The following is a 16,500-nucleotide window of genomic DNA, read 5'->3' on the forward strand; positions in this document are numbered from 1 at the left end:
CCCCCCCAGCAGAGAGACTTCACCTGCCCTTTGCCGAGGGCACACTCCCAAGCACTGGCGTACCAGCCTGGCACTGGTATCACACAGCACCTGCAAAGCTGGACCAAATCAGCTCTGACAGAGCTCACTGAAATTTCATGTAGTCCCAGCCACCGAGTCCACGTCGGCTGAGTGGGTTGAGGATGGCTTCAGTGGGTCCCTATTTCAAAGGAACTATGTAGGAAGAGCTGTTTGATAGCAACTTACGGAGGGAAGGAGGAAGGACACAGAAGAACAGAAGTATTTAGGTCCCTTGAAGGAAGGCACGGAGGTGTGTTTTTCTGTCTGATCAGGTAGGTCTGAACTGACAAGGATACAGAGGCACTAGCTTAGGACTTGCTCCAACGCCATCTAAAAAGCATGCCCTTCACTAGGCTGCCAGGATTGTTTGGACGATAAAGCGCAAGGGCTTTTATTTCAGTTGGTAACTACTTCGCAGTTCAAGCAAATCGCTTGAACACCATCCTTCAGTGCCTCCCCATGATGCTGCCCATGGCCGAGAGAGAGGCCACTTCTCTCCCAGACAGCAAAGGGTCCAACCTTCGCAGCACATGCAAGACCAGCGAAGGCGTATCATCTTGGGCAAAGCTTTTTACTCCACCAGTCAGCAGGAAAAAGCTAGTTTGGGCACTGAAGCTGTTCGCATCAGCAGCCCCCAAGGGTTGAACTATCCAGTCCTCCCTGCCCTGACTTACCAATCTACCCCATTTTGCTGCTGCAGTTGTAATTTGCAGTATTTCTGGATGACGACAAATCACATGTAAACCAGGAGAGGAGTAAAACAGCATAATGAAATTTTATTCTGAAAATATGGCAAGAGTCTAAGGCACTTCAAACATTTCAATACACATGACTAAAGTGAATGTGACAAGGTAATAGCATTCCATAAATATGCACCGAGAACTACACTCAATTCCACTCAAGGGGAATATTCAGCTGGTACCTCTAATTTTACTCTCCAATAAACATGTATGGAGCTTATAGACTGACACAGTTAATAAAAATATGGTAACAGGACATGTAATTCTTCATGTAGTTTTTAATTATTAAGGAATATAAAATGTTGAAAATACTGTGTGAGTTAATTTTATAGATACTAGTATCTTTCATATAAAAAGTTATACATTATCCCCAATTAGCAACAACTTATTTAGTGAACTTCAGACCTGACAAGAGGCTCTATCCCCAATACCTACCCACTCACCCACCAGCTCAAGATCCACGGAGCTGACTATATAAGCAACTGCAACTTCTGAATTTCAAAGTAATTAAAAACATCAAAATCATGTTGGAATGAAATTTATGAAAAGGTTACTGTGATAAAGTCTAGGCACAGTAAATATGTTTTAGAATGATTAAAACCAAGCCACCGGGACACCCCTGCACGGATAGCTTTAGAAGTCTTAGGCCACACATAACATAGGAAAGGATAATAGCAAAGAAAAACAGGATTTATGCCAGTGTATGGAAAGACGAGCAGGTGAGCAAAAGAACAGTTCTGGCTAAGGTTCTCAGCTGAGCACTACTTAACTATATGCTTGCTTCAAGTTTACAGTTTTCTATCTCTAGCACTAGATCTCTGCTTTCACTTTGCTGGTGAGTTCAGGCACAAGACAATTACATTCAGTATCTGTCTCAGTAAAACAGTAATATTTAGCAGCTTAAAGATGGCATAGAGATTTTTACAGATATTCATGCACTACTCAAATGTGGCTCTGTGGGTAGGACCAGGAGATGTTCTTCTGCTAAGCCTAGGAGTGCCCTAGAAAAGAGGGAGGAACAATTAATCAAAGTGAAATTATTCCAGCCAGCTGAGTGAGAACACAGCACTCACAAGCACTCTGTTCAATCCCTTGCCTTTAAGTACACAGATTAATCTTTTTTTTTTTTTTTCCTTCATTTTAGGAAGAACAGTGCTAGCTATCATACAGCCTACTAACTGAGAGTGCATGTTGTTTAGACAGTGAAAGGTTTAGCAGCAGTTTATCAGGAGAGTGAGTTGGGGCTCGGAGAGCAGGTAGGTAGTTGCCAGAACACCTAGGACAGCTGTAACTCCAGAAACAGCTGTATTTTGGTGACCAGGTCAATAATTAGCATTATGATGATGCAACAGCACCTCTGCACAATAGCTAGTCAGTGAACCCTGCTAGTGAGCCATCTGTACCCCCAGATAAAAGGGAGGAGAAGGAGGAGGTATCCTGCAATCAGGGTTCAGCCTTCTGCAGTCAATCTGTATTTAAAAATGCGTATTACACTTACCAGCATAAAAATTATCCTGTGAATAAACTTGGAATTTCATGTGTTGTACTGCTGTACAGCTGCTGGGGAGTTTTGGGGGTGTTTTTTTATGTTTTACTATTATGCTCAGAGGCAGCAAGTTAAAACATAAACTGTAAGGAGGTTGGGTACTAACCGGTGACTGGGTTTTGGAAAAGTTGACATGGGCATAAAGGAGAACCGCTATGTCCTTATGTCCAGCTTCCAGGGCTATTGAAAGTGCCGTGCTGCCATCCTGAGAGAATAAAGGAAGAAATAAGAGAATTAGTGCTTGTCTGCATTAACAGATCTCTTAAAAGCCCCATCAGCCCACAGAGAAGGGAAGTTATGGAGGCACTACTGCTCAGACAGACAGTTGCGTTAATTTAGAGTCTTGTTTAATTTCTTTTATTATAATTAAGTGACAATAAGCCTTGCACTGCTGTTTTATGAGGCAGTCCAATTGTCAGAGGCCTCATAATTTCTCTCAACAAGGAGCCTCTATTATTGCTGAGGAAGAATGAGCACGCCATTATCACAGTAACGTTACATGTAGTGCTGTGTAAGACCAGTGATTTCAGAAGATTGGGTTGCCTGAGAGAAACTACAATGTCAGTGAGGAGTCAGAAAAAAGATAAGGGAGGGATAAATGCTAATCAAGTTATCATTATAATTGCTGTGTTACAATGATAATTGTTGTGTTATAGCTCCCATTAACACTAAGAGCAGTTGCATTCATAATTCCAAATGCTTCTTGATGGAAGTCTAACTACAAACAAATAGACTTTCCTGGTCAAATACTGTCACCTCAGTTTCTCAGAAGATATTGCTTTCAGAAACCATAGTTGCTGAGGCTACTAGAAGCAAAGACTGCTTTTGCTGAAAGGGTGATTTATTGACATGCTGTTTTCCCTTTAGACCATGTTTGGTCCAGGAAGAAGTAGATGTCGGACAACCTGTCAAGTGAACCTCTGAGCTGTCAGAGGGTCACACCTGTATGAAGCTGCCACATCCCCAACTCTGCCTTCCTTGTTTCCTTCCCTTCCTGAAATTGGTGCACCACATAGCTACAACCCCCTGCTCTCCAATGGTGTTTAAATTACAAGGCAGGCAGCTACAACCTCAGCACAAATCTCACAGTGGCTTGCTGGTTCACTGCCTGGCTTTTGGCTCTTGTGCACAGAAGTTTCTACAATAATGCCAGTCTTTGAAATGTCCTCTCACAGGGATTGCCTCTTATGTTGGCCCTCTGAATGGAGCATGTTTTCCAGCCACTGCCATAGCACTCGTATTAGAGAGGTCGGCACCAGTTTAAGGAAACTTTCCAGCATGGGGCACGAGGGACAGCATCCAAGTGGAAAGTCGTTGTATAAGACTACAGGGAGCAATTATACATAAATCTAACTGTCCTGAGCAGACAGAGAGCTAGAAGAGCTGTCCACTACAGTGCAATATAATGCACTACAAATGCACAACAAATACTCCACAGTCAACACCAGGAAAAGACAAGTTCTTTAAGAGAGATGTTGAATCACTGTCAGAGTGGCACACATCAGTAGGATGAAGCCCAGCTTACTACTGATCATGCTGACTGGGAAAGCATCACTGTCACATTCAGAATAGCTAGGGGAATGCTAAAAATCTCATAATCTCACAGCATGGACAAACCCGTTATAAAATGAATAAGCAGCAGAGAAGCTGTGCTTGGAAAACAGTATCAAACTGCCTACAGGAATACTTAAGTGTCCTGTCCCCATGAAGAGTTTAATTATTGACTTGGTGATTAATAGTGGTAACAGCATCCAGGCTGCAGTAACCTAGATTGCCCCCAAAAGTGTTTGTTACACTGAGGCCTTCTTACATTTTCCCCTCAGGCCAGCTGTTCCACACCGCTGGCACCATCAGTCAACTGAGCCAGCTCCTGCAGCAGGTGAGTGAATGAACAGAAATGATGTCTCCAGCTCTCTGCAACAGCTTCAAAAAATAACCACCCACTGCCCTCCCAACTCCCAAACCCAGGCTCAGCTTCCGTGCTCAGTGGGTGAAAGCAATAGGAAGAATGGAAACGCACCCAAGAAGCGGTGGTGTTAATGAGAACACAGTACTGGCAAGAAACCAGCTAAGCCATTAAGCTGGTTTCAAGCTTAAGAAGTCTACAGATCAAATTGTCTGCTGACAGCGTAGGCTGCAATGATCCTTGCAAACAAGAAATACACAAGTGTCTCACTTGGCACTGAAGTCACAGCCTGCATCTGTTTATTGTCAGGACAATGTAGCTTCATGACTGAGACCAAACCTGTACTCTCAAAAGTCATGGTGTAGATAATGTGTGAAAATCCTGTGAAGAGCACTGTAGGGTTGATGTTTGCCACGGACACAGAAAAGCGATGCTCAAGGCCATTAAGTCACCAGATAAGGTCCTAACTGAAAACTGGAAGACTCCTGGGAAAGGGGGAAGGAATGTGAGCAGGGAAGATGTTTTACCATGAGCTAGCAAATGTTTTTTCTGTTCTGGCCACTGCATACCTACAGCTAACCATAAAAATTGCTAATGGGTAGGTCTGTTAGAAAAGTAAAGATACTAGCCAAATAATCACAGCACTTGCTACCACTAAGCATAGGATTCATGCATTTGGTACTTTGGCACTGTGAGTCAGAGATTCATGCAAACAGATTTCAGCAGCTCTCCACTGCATCAAAAAAACTGAATTAGGAAAACATTCCAGAGCGGAGAAGCTATCTGATGAAGCATTGTATGGAAAGGCAACTCACATTGTCCTCCAGGGTGCCATTACACCCAGGCTGAGCCAGCAGAAGTTTGACAATCTCTACATGTCCGTGTTCACTAGCACACATCAGAGCTGTAGAGCCCTCATCATCCTGGATATTGACATCTGCACCACAGGCCAGTAAAGCTTTAACCATGTCTATCCGCCCATGACTCACAGCTAGCATCAGTGCAGTCTGACCAGCCTGCATGGAAAGAAGAGGAAAACGCAAGTAACTACACAATCAGTGACAAAGCATGCACACTTATTTTCTTGGCTCTGTGCTGCTTCTGGGAGAAAAAAAAGGAGATTGTTATTTTATACAGCACTCTCAAGGCTCTGCTTGCCATTATTTAAATACCTTTTATCCATAACACATCCCACATTCACATAGCTATTTATTAAATTAATGGAAGATATCGGATCTATTTCCAGACACCTGGAGTTCCTTGGAAGGAGCTAAATGGTGCAGAATTTGCAAACGCCTCCCAAAATTCAGTAATGGTTCTTTCATATAATATTCAGTCTTCATTTTTAGAAGAGATCCAGACCTCAGGCTCAACTGTTCTTCCACAGCTCCGTTTTGTATACAGCAATCAAAAACATACACACAAACATTAAGGACCGCAGAGGGTGAAAGTGAACAAGTGCAAAAGCTGAACCAATGGAGCGGGGATGGGAGTGTGGAAGGAAAGATAAAAAGACACGGGAGTGAGAACGGTGTCTCATGAACTGTTTGACTGACCTGGCTGGCTTTAGCATTCACGTCCCCACAGCTGAACAGTTCCTCCACTATCCTCATGTCCTTCTCCGCTTCCACAGCTGCAAGTGCAGCAAGCATGATGGGGGTATAGCCGGCCTTGTTCTGATGATTTACGTTACAGACATCTGCAGAGGGATGAGATAATTTCTTTGGAAAGCAGGAACCCAAAAAGCAGCAATTGTGCTAATGAACTGAATAAACTGTTAGTAGAGAAGCCTATAAAAAGAAAAGGCAGCAACTGCTCTCATAATGGAAGCAATTCAAGGGGAAGTGCAGAAAAAAATAAACAGGGGTGCTCTTGAGCCTAAGAAAGAAAAGGATTCTCTTCTACTATACATGCAACACAAGAGAGAGCACAAAGCCATTTTATATGTCATCATTTAGGGCTTTCTTTGTGCATTTTTTTTCTTTTGTAAAAACAAGTGTGTGAAATTTGACATGACCATCAGGGTCATGCATCTGAACCCCAGGAATACCATCAGGAGAGTCTTTAAGCTCCTCTCTTTAAGCTCCTGCAGGGATCCACATTGCAAAACAAAAATGGCCCAGCAACATGGTCAGTGGGAAAGCTGCTTCTCCTCAGCACAAACATTTTCCTGTAATTGGTGTTATTTTAAAGACCTGCAAGTGTACTTGGACATGTTTTGGAGCTGCAGAAAAAAACTTTCAATTAAAACTGTTTCCAGCTCTACAGAGTATTTGATTGTGAACAAAAGTACTCTGGGAACAAATACAGTCAAGTCCTCTGACTAGTGCCAGCAACTGACAAGAGTTCTTCTTTTTGTTCACATCTAACCTGCAGTCTGTCTCTGTTCCTAAAATTCTGCAGAAATCCAGGAGGGTTTATTAGTTTACAGGCAGCAGCGCTTTTAGTGTGCTCATTGTATTGGAAAGCAAGGACTCAGACTTACATAAACAGTATCTCTAGACTTGGGGTTAAATTGCATGACAGATATCTTTAACAAGCAAAACTGTTTCAGGAAATTCTTCAGATTCATTGCCAAAGGCTTTTTTTTTTTTTTTTAAGTGAAAAGAACATTGCAGAAGCAATACAAATGCAGATTTAAGAAAATGCACATTTTTTCATGTTTGGTAACATCACCTGTGCTACCTTATAACCAGTAGCCCAACCTTCCTTTCAGAAGTCACTTCTGGGAGGCCACTGAAGTCACAGAAGATGACACTCTGCTACATGCATTACCTCACAGGTAATGAATAATTATTGGAAGTGATACTCTCCTACCCTACTCCTAGACTACTTCAGTAGAGGTGTGTTTTCTGAGGTCACATTTCAGCTCCCTTTCTATATGGCTAATGAGCAGGGAGCTGTCGTCCTCTTGGTAACACTGCACGGTGATACAGACGAGTGTCTTGTCTCATCTGCTCTTCCCACCAAACACAGACACAGCGTTCTTGGACCAAGAATCTGCCTGTGATATAGCCACACTGCAAAGTTGACTACAGTGACCATTTAGACACAGTCCAGAGGAAGACTGTCAAAACCTGAAGGAATTTGCCTGTTCACAAATATTTTCCAAGTGCTGGCATGTGCAATGTGCTCCTGCACACCTGGCACTAGTCAAGGTGTTGGATTTTACAGTCAAAACCTGCTGTGTCCATAGCAATACAGCAGCTGCTGTAAACTACAGGAGACCTGACTTCCAGCAACAGATGAGCGTGCTCATGCTACCCTGAGATACCCAGGGAAGCGGAGGGGCAGCTTCCTCCCACCGTGGTGCTGCAGAGCCAGCCTGCTGCATTTCACTGTGCTCCTGACATTCCCTGCATTCCCCCGCCATGACTCACTCTTCCCAACAGGCTGCCTTCAAACAGGACCAGAGATTTCAAAGCGCTTGCCTTCCTGCCGAGGAAGTCTCTGCATGTGCGACAGATGTGCTGGGTTATCAAAGCTGAGATTTGTATCATTAATATCCTTGTTTATCTGATGCTACCCTTCTGGATTTATAAATATTGCTAGACTTACACTCTAGCCACGTTGTTGGCCTAATTAAGCTTCACAACCAACTGTGACAGGTTTTATAACCAGCTTAGAGAAAGCAACTTCAGTCAGGGAGCAAAACTAGGCTTAAACAAATCACATTCTGCCCGGGATCAGCTCCAACGTGTGTCACCTTCTGCTGGCTGCCTTCCGGCTTAGCACATATGGGGAGCAGATGCTCTGGAGTCTCCTCTCTGCCACTACCTTCTCTGCACGTGTGTTGCAAGGGGATCAAGAGAAGGAAGCAACAACAAAAGCAACTAAATGAAGCATCATCAAATTGCTCATGGATCAGGAAAATGCTCCTATAGGGCAGAATGCCACGTTGCTCCAGTTTCTCAGAAGAGCAGCATAGACGTATCAAGGTGGTGGCCAGAAAAAGCTTCTGTACTGCTGTAGTAAGACAAAGCTGGACTAGTTCGGGTGTTCAACATGGATGTTTATACCTCAACACATCTTCCTCCAGCAGCACCCTACCTTTGGCTGAGCAGCAGCTGCACTGCTTCCAGAGAAAACTGGTGGAGGCTGGTGCTGCTGAACTTGGACTACAGTCCAAGAGTCAGGGATCTACCTATCCGTCCCAAACACTGGTCAACTCTGTATATAGATTACTTGAGTGTATTTTTAACTTCGTCAAGAAGTTACAAGTCACCTCCACAGCTAGCACTAGAACGAAGGATTCTAGGCTACCCAAGTGAGCTACCATGTAACTGTTAATAGTTAAAACAGCAGCTGGAGGGAGCCCAAAATCGACCTCTGGCTCATGAAGAATTTCACCCATGAGGATTGCAAAAACCAAAAATAATTAAAAAAAAGTATGCAAACAAGTCAACCTACTTGCATCCAGAAGAAGCTTTACAATTTCAAAGTTAGAATGTGAGACACTGTAATGCAGAGCCGTGTTTCCATTTCCATCTGCCATATTGATGATATGTCTGAGGACAGCAGGAGAAATCTCTTCAAAAGCAGTTATGTAGTCTCCAACCATTTCAGGGACAGCTGACTTCTGACTTGAGACACGAAACCACTCATGCTGGATGGTATTTAAACAAAACCTCTGCCAAAACCAAGACAGAAAAATTTACATATGGGCAATCTATTTAAAGGATTTTCCATCCCACAAGTCAGTGATGCAGGAGGTCAAGCCTTTTTTAGTCAAATGTGGGAAGAAAGTATTCAGCTCACAAACAAGATGTACGGACTGAAGTTTCCCCTCTGACTAGACACCTCTTTAAAACACCAATTGTTCACCTCCTCTCTGATTGTATACCTCCTCTCATTTCAAGTAATTTTCAGGCATGGTTCACCTCTGAGGGTACAGAATTTTAGGATGAGATTACTCCCAGAATTAATGGGTTTCAAAGAGTGGTGAACAGAAAAAAGACTTGGAGTAACCATTTCCATCAAATAGTTAATGACGTTTATAAATCACTGATGAACCAAGGCTAAGAGCAGTGGGAACGCACACTTCTCGGGGACTTGAAACAACAGCATGCTAAGACAACTAGGCCCAATCCCAAGGCATGAATTAGCAAACGCGCAAAGTATAGGAGGACTGGCTGGACAGCAGTTCTGCAGGAGAAGAGCTGGACATTACAGAAGATGACAAGCTGAACCTGAGTCAACAACACGACACTGTAATGAAAAAGGCAAATACTGTTTTGGGGTGAATAAACAGATTTATAGCTTGCGTGGCATGTGATGGAGTCCCTTCTCTCCGCCTAGCACTGTGAAGGCAACAGCTAGGCTACCTTGTCTGGTCTGATCACTGAATGACATGAAAGATTAGGTCAAAACAGTTTCAAAGGTGAGCTGCGAGCATTAGTAGCCAAGGAAATCTGACCTATAGGACAGACAGGAAGGACTGGAGTTGCTCTGCTGAAAGAACAGCTAGAGAAAGGAACCCTGTAACATTTTCACAGTGCAAAAGGCTGTTGCAGTGAGAAAAGAATGAACCTGTTCTTCACCTGCAGGATGGATGCCTGTAGGAGTAAGGGATTTTAGCTACAATGAGAAGATGCAGGCCCGACATTCAGGATACACTTTCCCATTGGTTCCCACAGGGACTGAGAGTGGAGGGGTAGGAGCCTCTCAGGCCAGGTAACTTGTCTGTTGGGAACAATGTAGGTGGAACAGATCTAGCTGTGAGCCAAGAAGGCTCCTGCAGTCACCGCCAGCTCTGACTCTCTGAGACAAGTTCTCTAACCTGGAAGGACAACCATGTCCTTCTTCTCATAAACCCCCACCTGCAAGGTGCCCAGTAAGTTCAAGGACAATTTTGCATAGAAGACATTCAGCATGCTTCTCTAGCCTCTAGGGAAAACACAGAGGACCTGTACTAATAGCTCTAGCGGCGATCCGTGTCTGGTAAAGGGAGAATATTCTACACACGTCAGTACTACATATATATCTGTACTACATATACATATATACCAAATATCCTACATCAGTACTACTATAATAAAAACTTACAAGGTCCAACCATTTGAATTAAGAGACCACATGTATTGTGAACATACAGAGCTGAAACACAAAAGTGGTCATAAAGTGACATAATATAAATATTTTTTTTTTTATTTTAGGCACTACTGAGTGCAAAATACCACTAAGAAATTATTTTTACAGTCACAGTATCACATGCGTTATGAAGTAAATGGTACACTTTTTTTATTCAAGTAATCCATCACATCCCAAAAGGAGCAGTCTGCAGCTCTTTCTCATGTAAACAGCAGCTACAAGAGCTGACTGTGTTGGAAGAGGTTGGGACAATTTATACAGATCCCTAGCTGTACTGAAGTTTACCCTTTTTGGACAAGACTTCTTTATCAGCAGACAGACAGAGAACAAGAGCTGATTGGACTGCAGTTTCCAGCTACAAAGCACCACTTGTGCTGGCAAACACTTGTAAGCACAAGAAAGAAACACATAAATTCAAATTACACTTCTAAGGCAGAGATTATCACCTGGTTATACCATTTTTGGCACCATCAACTCCGACTGGGCCTGAAGCATTTGTTGTTTGAATGACTAAACTACTCCTGAAGGACTGACCCAGGACTGAAATCTACCTGCCACAACTGTATTAAACAACTTTTCAGAACATTCCTGGACCATGAATGTCAGAACTGGACACAGACAATATTACTGTCTGTATCTTAAAGACAACATTATTGTCTTTAAGAAGCTGCAGATGGTCTATGGTAGGGGAGACTGGCACTGGACTGTTGCCTTTTACATCACTGCACAACTGTAACAAATTTAAAATTCAGTTTCGTATCACTTTGCTTTCAGATTGCCCTCACAAAGTAGCATAGGCAATTCCTAGATGAGGCATATAGGCAATTCCTATATGAAACAAATACAACCTTATTTCTTGAGACTGAGTATTATACTAAGAATGAATCCTCCACCTGCAGTTTCAGAACAGACTCCGAGCTTTTGTTATGGGAAGAAACAAGCTCCTCACCTCGTGCAGTCTCTTATTATGAGGCCTGAGAGCTGGCCACAGCAGTGCTAAAGCAACACTTAGAAAAATAACACGGGAACGCATGGATGTGTTGAAACTGCACTTTCATGTTACTATTTTTATGTGTGTGCCTTGGGATGACAACACCCCAGGACACAAAGCACAAGTACATTCCCTGGACAAAAGTCTCCTGATAGAAAAAGCACTTTGTGACTCTTCCCAGAAAGACGAAATCCTCTTCTGCCTAGCCACTGCAGTGCTGGTCCGGCAAAACCAGAAATTATCCCTCCCTGAAGTTTTTCTGTTGCAGCTCGGAGAGAATTTTGCCCTGCACTGCTTACCACATCTTTGTTGGTCAATGCCTTGGGGTCATCAATGTTGTTTCTCAGCAGGTGACAGGCAGAAAGCATCTTTTCACTTAGTTCGTATCTGAGGGAGACAGCAGAATACATGGCATGTTTCAATTTTTCTCTTGACATTTCAGTGTAGGAACATTTACCTTTTTGAAAGTTGTGTGGGAATGAATGTTTCCAGGCAAGCCATCAGCTGCTGCAATTCAGAAGCCGCTCTGGCAGCTCTTCTCCGCAGGGACTCCCTCCACGGTGAGCAGAGATGTATGCGGGAGAAGCAGCAGGAACAGAGAGCAGGTGATGCATTGCTTCTGTGCTTTAGACTTGGCAACCCTTCTAGTGGAAATTCTCCCCTACTGCTGTATGACTGCAGAGCATGTATTACATACTCTATGCTTTGATTACTTCCTTAACAAGAGGAAATGCCGATAGTTTTGACGGAAACAGAATTAACCAGTGGGAAAGGGCACAGGCGGTGCCTTCCTGCCAGCTCCCATTCACCGGAACCAGCCTTTCTTATCCCATCCACTCTGGAAATTTACTGTCTTTCTCCGGTCCCCCTTCATGTTTTCACTTCTGCCCCCCTTCCATCACAAATTTCAAAACTCAGGGAACAGCTGAAAATAAGAAGGCTCATGCCCATGCCACATGGCACACCAGGCTGTGGCCAACCACCTCTGCCTACAACCTGCCACAGAAGATAATGGCAATTTTCCAGGAAAATTCTCCCAAAAAGCAGAGAGGCTAATACACTCATGTGTGTAAGGCAGGCATTTTAGCCTGCCAGGGTTATGAGCCAGCTGCTGGTGCTTCCAGAGCACTGAAATGCTCCACCATCGCATGGACCATGCTCATCCCATGTGGCCATGCGCCCTGCCTCTCCCCCTCAAAGGGCATTGCCAGGGCAGCCAGTTTGCAAACAACACACTCCTCAACTACACGTGGCTATCTAAGCTGTCCTGCTGCTCCTCTTCACAATCACCCCTTGCGAGGGTAAATATAAATTAGAGAGCTCCTTTGAGAAATTGCCCATCTCTTTAGGCCACTTGTAAAATAACAGGCCATCTTACAGTACTGTATAAATAAAGCTCAGGGCACTTCAAAAACTCACAGCTCCAAGGCCTCTGAATAGCTGTTTAATTATGAATTTCTGCATCTCTTTTATTTAGCAGTTGATACTTACAGATACGTTTGATGCTAGGCTCTACCTCCATGAAACAAGGCATATTAGTTTTGTCCTACCTCTTTTACTGTTATTATTCCACTTACATAATTATCCAATCTAGCACACTTGTAAACATCTGGCAAACCCAGTATCTATAAAATATCCCTTCACTGTCTATGTTTATACTTCCTTTTGTCCATTCACTAATCAAGAATCAGTAAAATCTCGCCACACTACTGCTTTCCATGTGCCAAACCCCGCCCCCCAAACCTTGCCTGTCAAATGCTACCTTACACGGCTCATTACCAGCTATTTGAAAAGTTAACTTAGACATGAAATGCTGAACAAGTGCATGACAGTGGCTTTGAAGTATACTGTAGTATACGATCTCATATGAAGTATATGATCTCAGGGTTGGACGGCCTCCTCACTGCTGTACCTCATCGTCTTACTGAGCAGTACCCGCCACGGCTGAGATGCTGTGGAAGGTGCAAGTGCACAATGTGCTCCCAGCAGGCTGCTGACTGGTGTGCGTGGTTCAAGACTCATTTGCTTGCTTACTTACTGTTTACAGACCAGGTTGTTAACAAGGCACTGCCTGCTCCTAAATGAGTGCCGTTTGTAACCTGGGAGAGTCTCTGCCTGGGGGAAACCACCTGGGTCTCGCTATAAATGGACCATTTAAGGTTGCTAGGGTCAGCTGCTGGAAAGAAAACCCTCTGACACCTTCTCCCCGCTCACACGTGGTCGTTTTGTGACAAAATCGCCCCTGATCACCCCCTCAAGGAGGAGGGAAGCCGGCAGCAGTCGAACAGCTATGGGGCTAGTGCTTTTTCCACCAGCACGGGCATGGCCTGTAGCTTGCCCCACGCAACAAGGCGGCAGTAATCCCCTCAGAGATATTTGGGAGAGGCCGAGCAGCCTACCTCTCTCTGATTTCCACCTCCTCGGCCTCGCACTCTGGAGGGGTGCTGTCCTTCTCTGCCCCCATGGCGCAGACCTCCGGAGCAGCACGGGGTGCGGGCTGCCCCTCCTCTGTGTGCCGGTCGTGGGGGTACTCGTGGCCCTCGCAATCCTCCTCTGAATCTGAGGACGAGCTCTCCTCGGAGCTGGAGTCATCGCTGGATGTTGTCTCGTACCTGGGGGGGAGAACAGGCAGGGGCAGGGGTGCTTGCTCAGTGCCATTCAGCAGCCGTCAGTGCTTGCGCCGGTGCAAGCTGAAAAACGTCTTCCAAAGGCTTAGTCCTCCTGTTTTCTATTCAGAAACCTCTTCTACTCACTGCACTCAGTGTCGCTGCCAACGGACACTGTAATTATTACGGGCACAGTGTGTAGTGGAAGAACAACCCTTTTTAAACAGAAGTCTTAATACTCTTGTCAGACCTTGCCTTAGCCACAAAATGAAATTCGTTCAGAGTAAATTGTGTTGTTGCCTTACTAGGCAGATATAAGCAGGGAAGCTAAGAAAGCTACCTAAAGAAAACAGCCATGATTTTAACGTTTTTTCCTCTGACAGTCGAAAACATTTTGGTATTTTAGGTGAAATATAGGTGATTTGGACAATTTTAATGCTGATTCTAACAAACTGTCTTATTCCACCAACCTCAGCAGCTGACGAATTAATGTACTAAGCCTATTCTTCTACTGTACAACAGTGATTTATGAGTGGTAACATTCCCCCACTGTAAGTAATAACATCTTTAGTCAATATCGATGAAATGAAGTAATTGCCATATTTAGGCTATATACTGCACAAGGCATTTGTACTCAAGAAAAACTAATCTGAGGAAAGGGCTAGAAAAGCTATATAAAAACAATTTGGTGAAACCGTTTTAAAGTTGTTCGCAACATTCTGCAAGGGTAAGTAATATTTTAAAAGATTATTTTCCATACTTTTTTCTGTATTTGTGTAGAAAAGTTTGTTATTTATCTAGTGCAAAGCCAGAAAAGTTAACTCTTAGGCAATGCCATCTCTTGCTGTATGGTTCAACAGCACAATGCTGTGTTTGTCAGCTGCCAAAGACATATTAAAGCTTTCCTTACTAAAATATTGCCCGAGAAACGTTTCCATGGCTTTTGAGTTTGTTGCATTTTCCTGTGTTAAATTTGCCAGCGATCTAATCTGCAGGTACTTGAGACTGATGCCACATATGACTTGCAAGCACAAAAGGTTCACAGAGGATTAAGATAAGCTCAGCTGTTTCGTTCTTCCCTCCAACCCTTAAACTCAGCAGATGCACCTCAGCCTGAAGGACAGGCCAAAGCTATGCAAACGCTCCTGGGTTCCTCCTTTCCTTCCCACTGTGAAAGTGCCACAATGACAGATTTTTGGAGACAGGTCTCTTACCCGCCATTAATGCCGACAAACTGCAGGTTCTTCTTGGTGTTGCTCATATCCTTCTTCCCATCCCTTTTCTTCATGATAGATTTTAGTGTGTTTTCACTATTAGTACATACTGTTGAAAAGGGAGACAAAGCACACCTATCAGTACAAATCTATAGCTGGCTTTGACTGCAGCAGCTTTAGACAATTTTTCAAAACAAACACAGCAGCTTTCTGTTTAATTTACCAACTGAAGCTGGGCTTTCTCATCTCTTATACATACAGTCATGGTGTGGGATGCACATTGGAAATATAGAAGAACACTTCCAAAAACGAGTTTGGAAGCAGGAAACTTGTTTAGCCTAACTTTCCCATCTTCCAACATGCTGCTAATCTTCATGGTGCTTTAGAAATCATTAAGAAAAGACATGTGGTTGGTTTTTTTTCTTCACTATTTTTGAAAGACTTCTAACATTGAAATGGGTTACTCTGCTCTGTTAAGAAGATTTTAATTCTTGGTGTCAGATGACAGCAGCTCCTTGCCAGAACTAAGGCATTAGTACAGACAGCACATTTAACAATAACCTATTCAACGGGGTGGGGAGGTCCAATCAAGGCTGGTCTTTTAGATTTTAGTATTCACTGAAACAACTTTTAAACCAACCTCTAAGCATAAGACAGGTAAAACATTCGTACAAACTTAAGTTAAAAAAAAAAAATTCTTTAACCCTTTCTCTGTCAGTCAATTTTTCTTATGAAGACACTAAAGAGCATTTCACTGATGCGCTACCATCTGCCACTTAAAAATTAACTACTATCTGCAGACACAGGGTCTCACACTGTGACCTTCCCACATCTTTTCCCACTTTTGCAATTTTGAGAACCCTGAAAACCTCCTTTAACTATATTTCATATTCAAACTCCATCAGCATGATGAAAGGTGAATGTGAGCCAGTTATTACCATAGAGGCCAGAGGCAAGCTGGTCATCTGTCAGGTTAATTGGAGTGAGAGTTTTGTCCTGAGAAGAAAAGGACTTCCTTCCCCGAACAGCTTCTACAAGGGGAGTCTTCCTCTCCTCCTGAGCAGGCACAACATCCTGCTCCAATTTCAGCGTTCGCAAATTTGAAGTTAAGTGGGCGTTTGCAAGTTGGCCGTGAGGGATGTACTCCAAAGTAGCACCTGCCAGAGAAGACAGTAGGCATCACAGAGTCGTCAGATGAAGACATTTCCATCAACACTGTGATCAACAGGGGAAAAAAACCAAACTGGAAAAAAAAAAAAAGCGCAACACTTGTGCTTTACAATACTCTTTTCTGAGGATCCAATAGGAAAAGGGTGTGATCGCTTTCAGAAAATACAAAAAAATAGC

General features: G+C 43.5%; 1 protein-coding gene across 1 annotated transcript in view; it reads right to left on the reverse strand.

Annotated features, from left to right (window-relative positions):
- Positions 1-816: 816 nt before the first annotated feature.
- The window catches only part of KANK1 (KN motif and ankyrin repeat domains 1), a 106,915-nt gene continuing 91,231 nt past the window's right edge, over positions 817-16,500 (reverse strand). The window contains 9 exon segments of the mRNA XM_030004776.2: positions 817-1,801; positions 2,453-2,551; positions 5,068-5,268; positions 5,809-5,951; positions 8,663-8,882; positions 11,633-11,720; positions 13,733-13,945; positions 15,154-15,262; positions 16,092-16,310. Coding sequence (XP_029860636.1) covers positions 1,739-1,801; positions 2,453-2,551; positions 5,068-5,268; positions 5,809-5,951; positions 8,663-8,882; positions 11,633-11,720; positions 13,733-13,945; positions 15,154-15,262; positions 16,092-16,310 — 1,355 coding nt within the window. The 3' untranslated portion in view covers positions 817-1,738.

The sequence above is a fragment of the Aquila chrysaetos genome, chromosome Z, assembly GCF_900496995.4.
Source record: "Aquila chrysaetos chrysaetos chromosome Z, bAquChr1.4, whole genome shotgun sequence".
NCBI classification, from domain to species: domain Eukaryota; kingdom Metazoa; phylum Chordata; class Aves; order Accipitriformes; family Accipitridae; genus Aquila; species Aquila chrysaetos.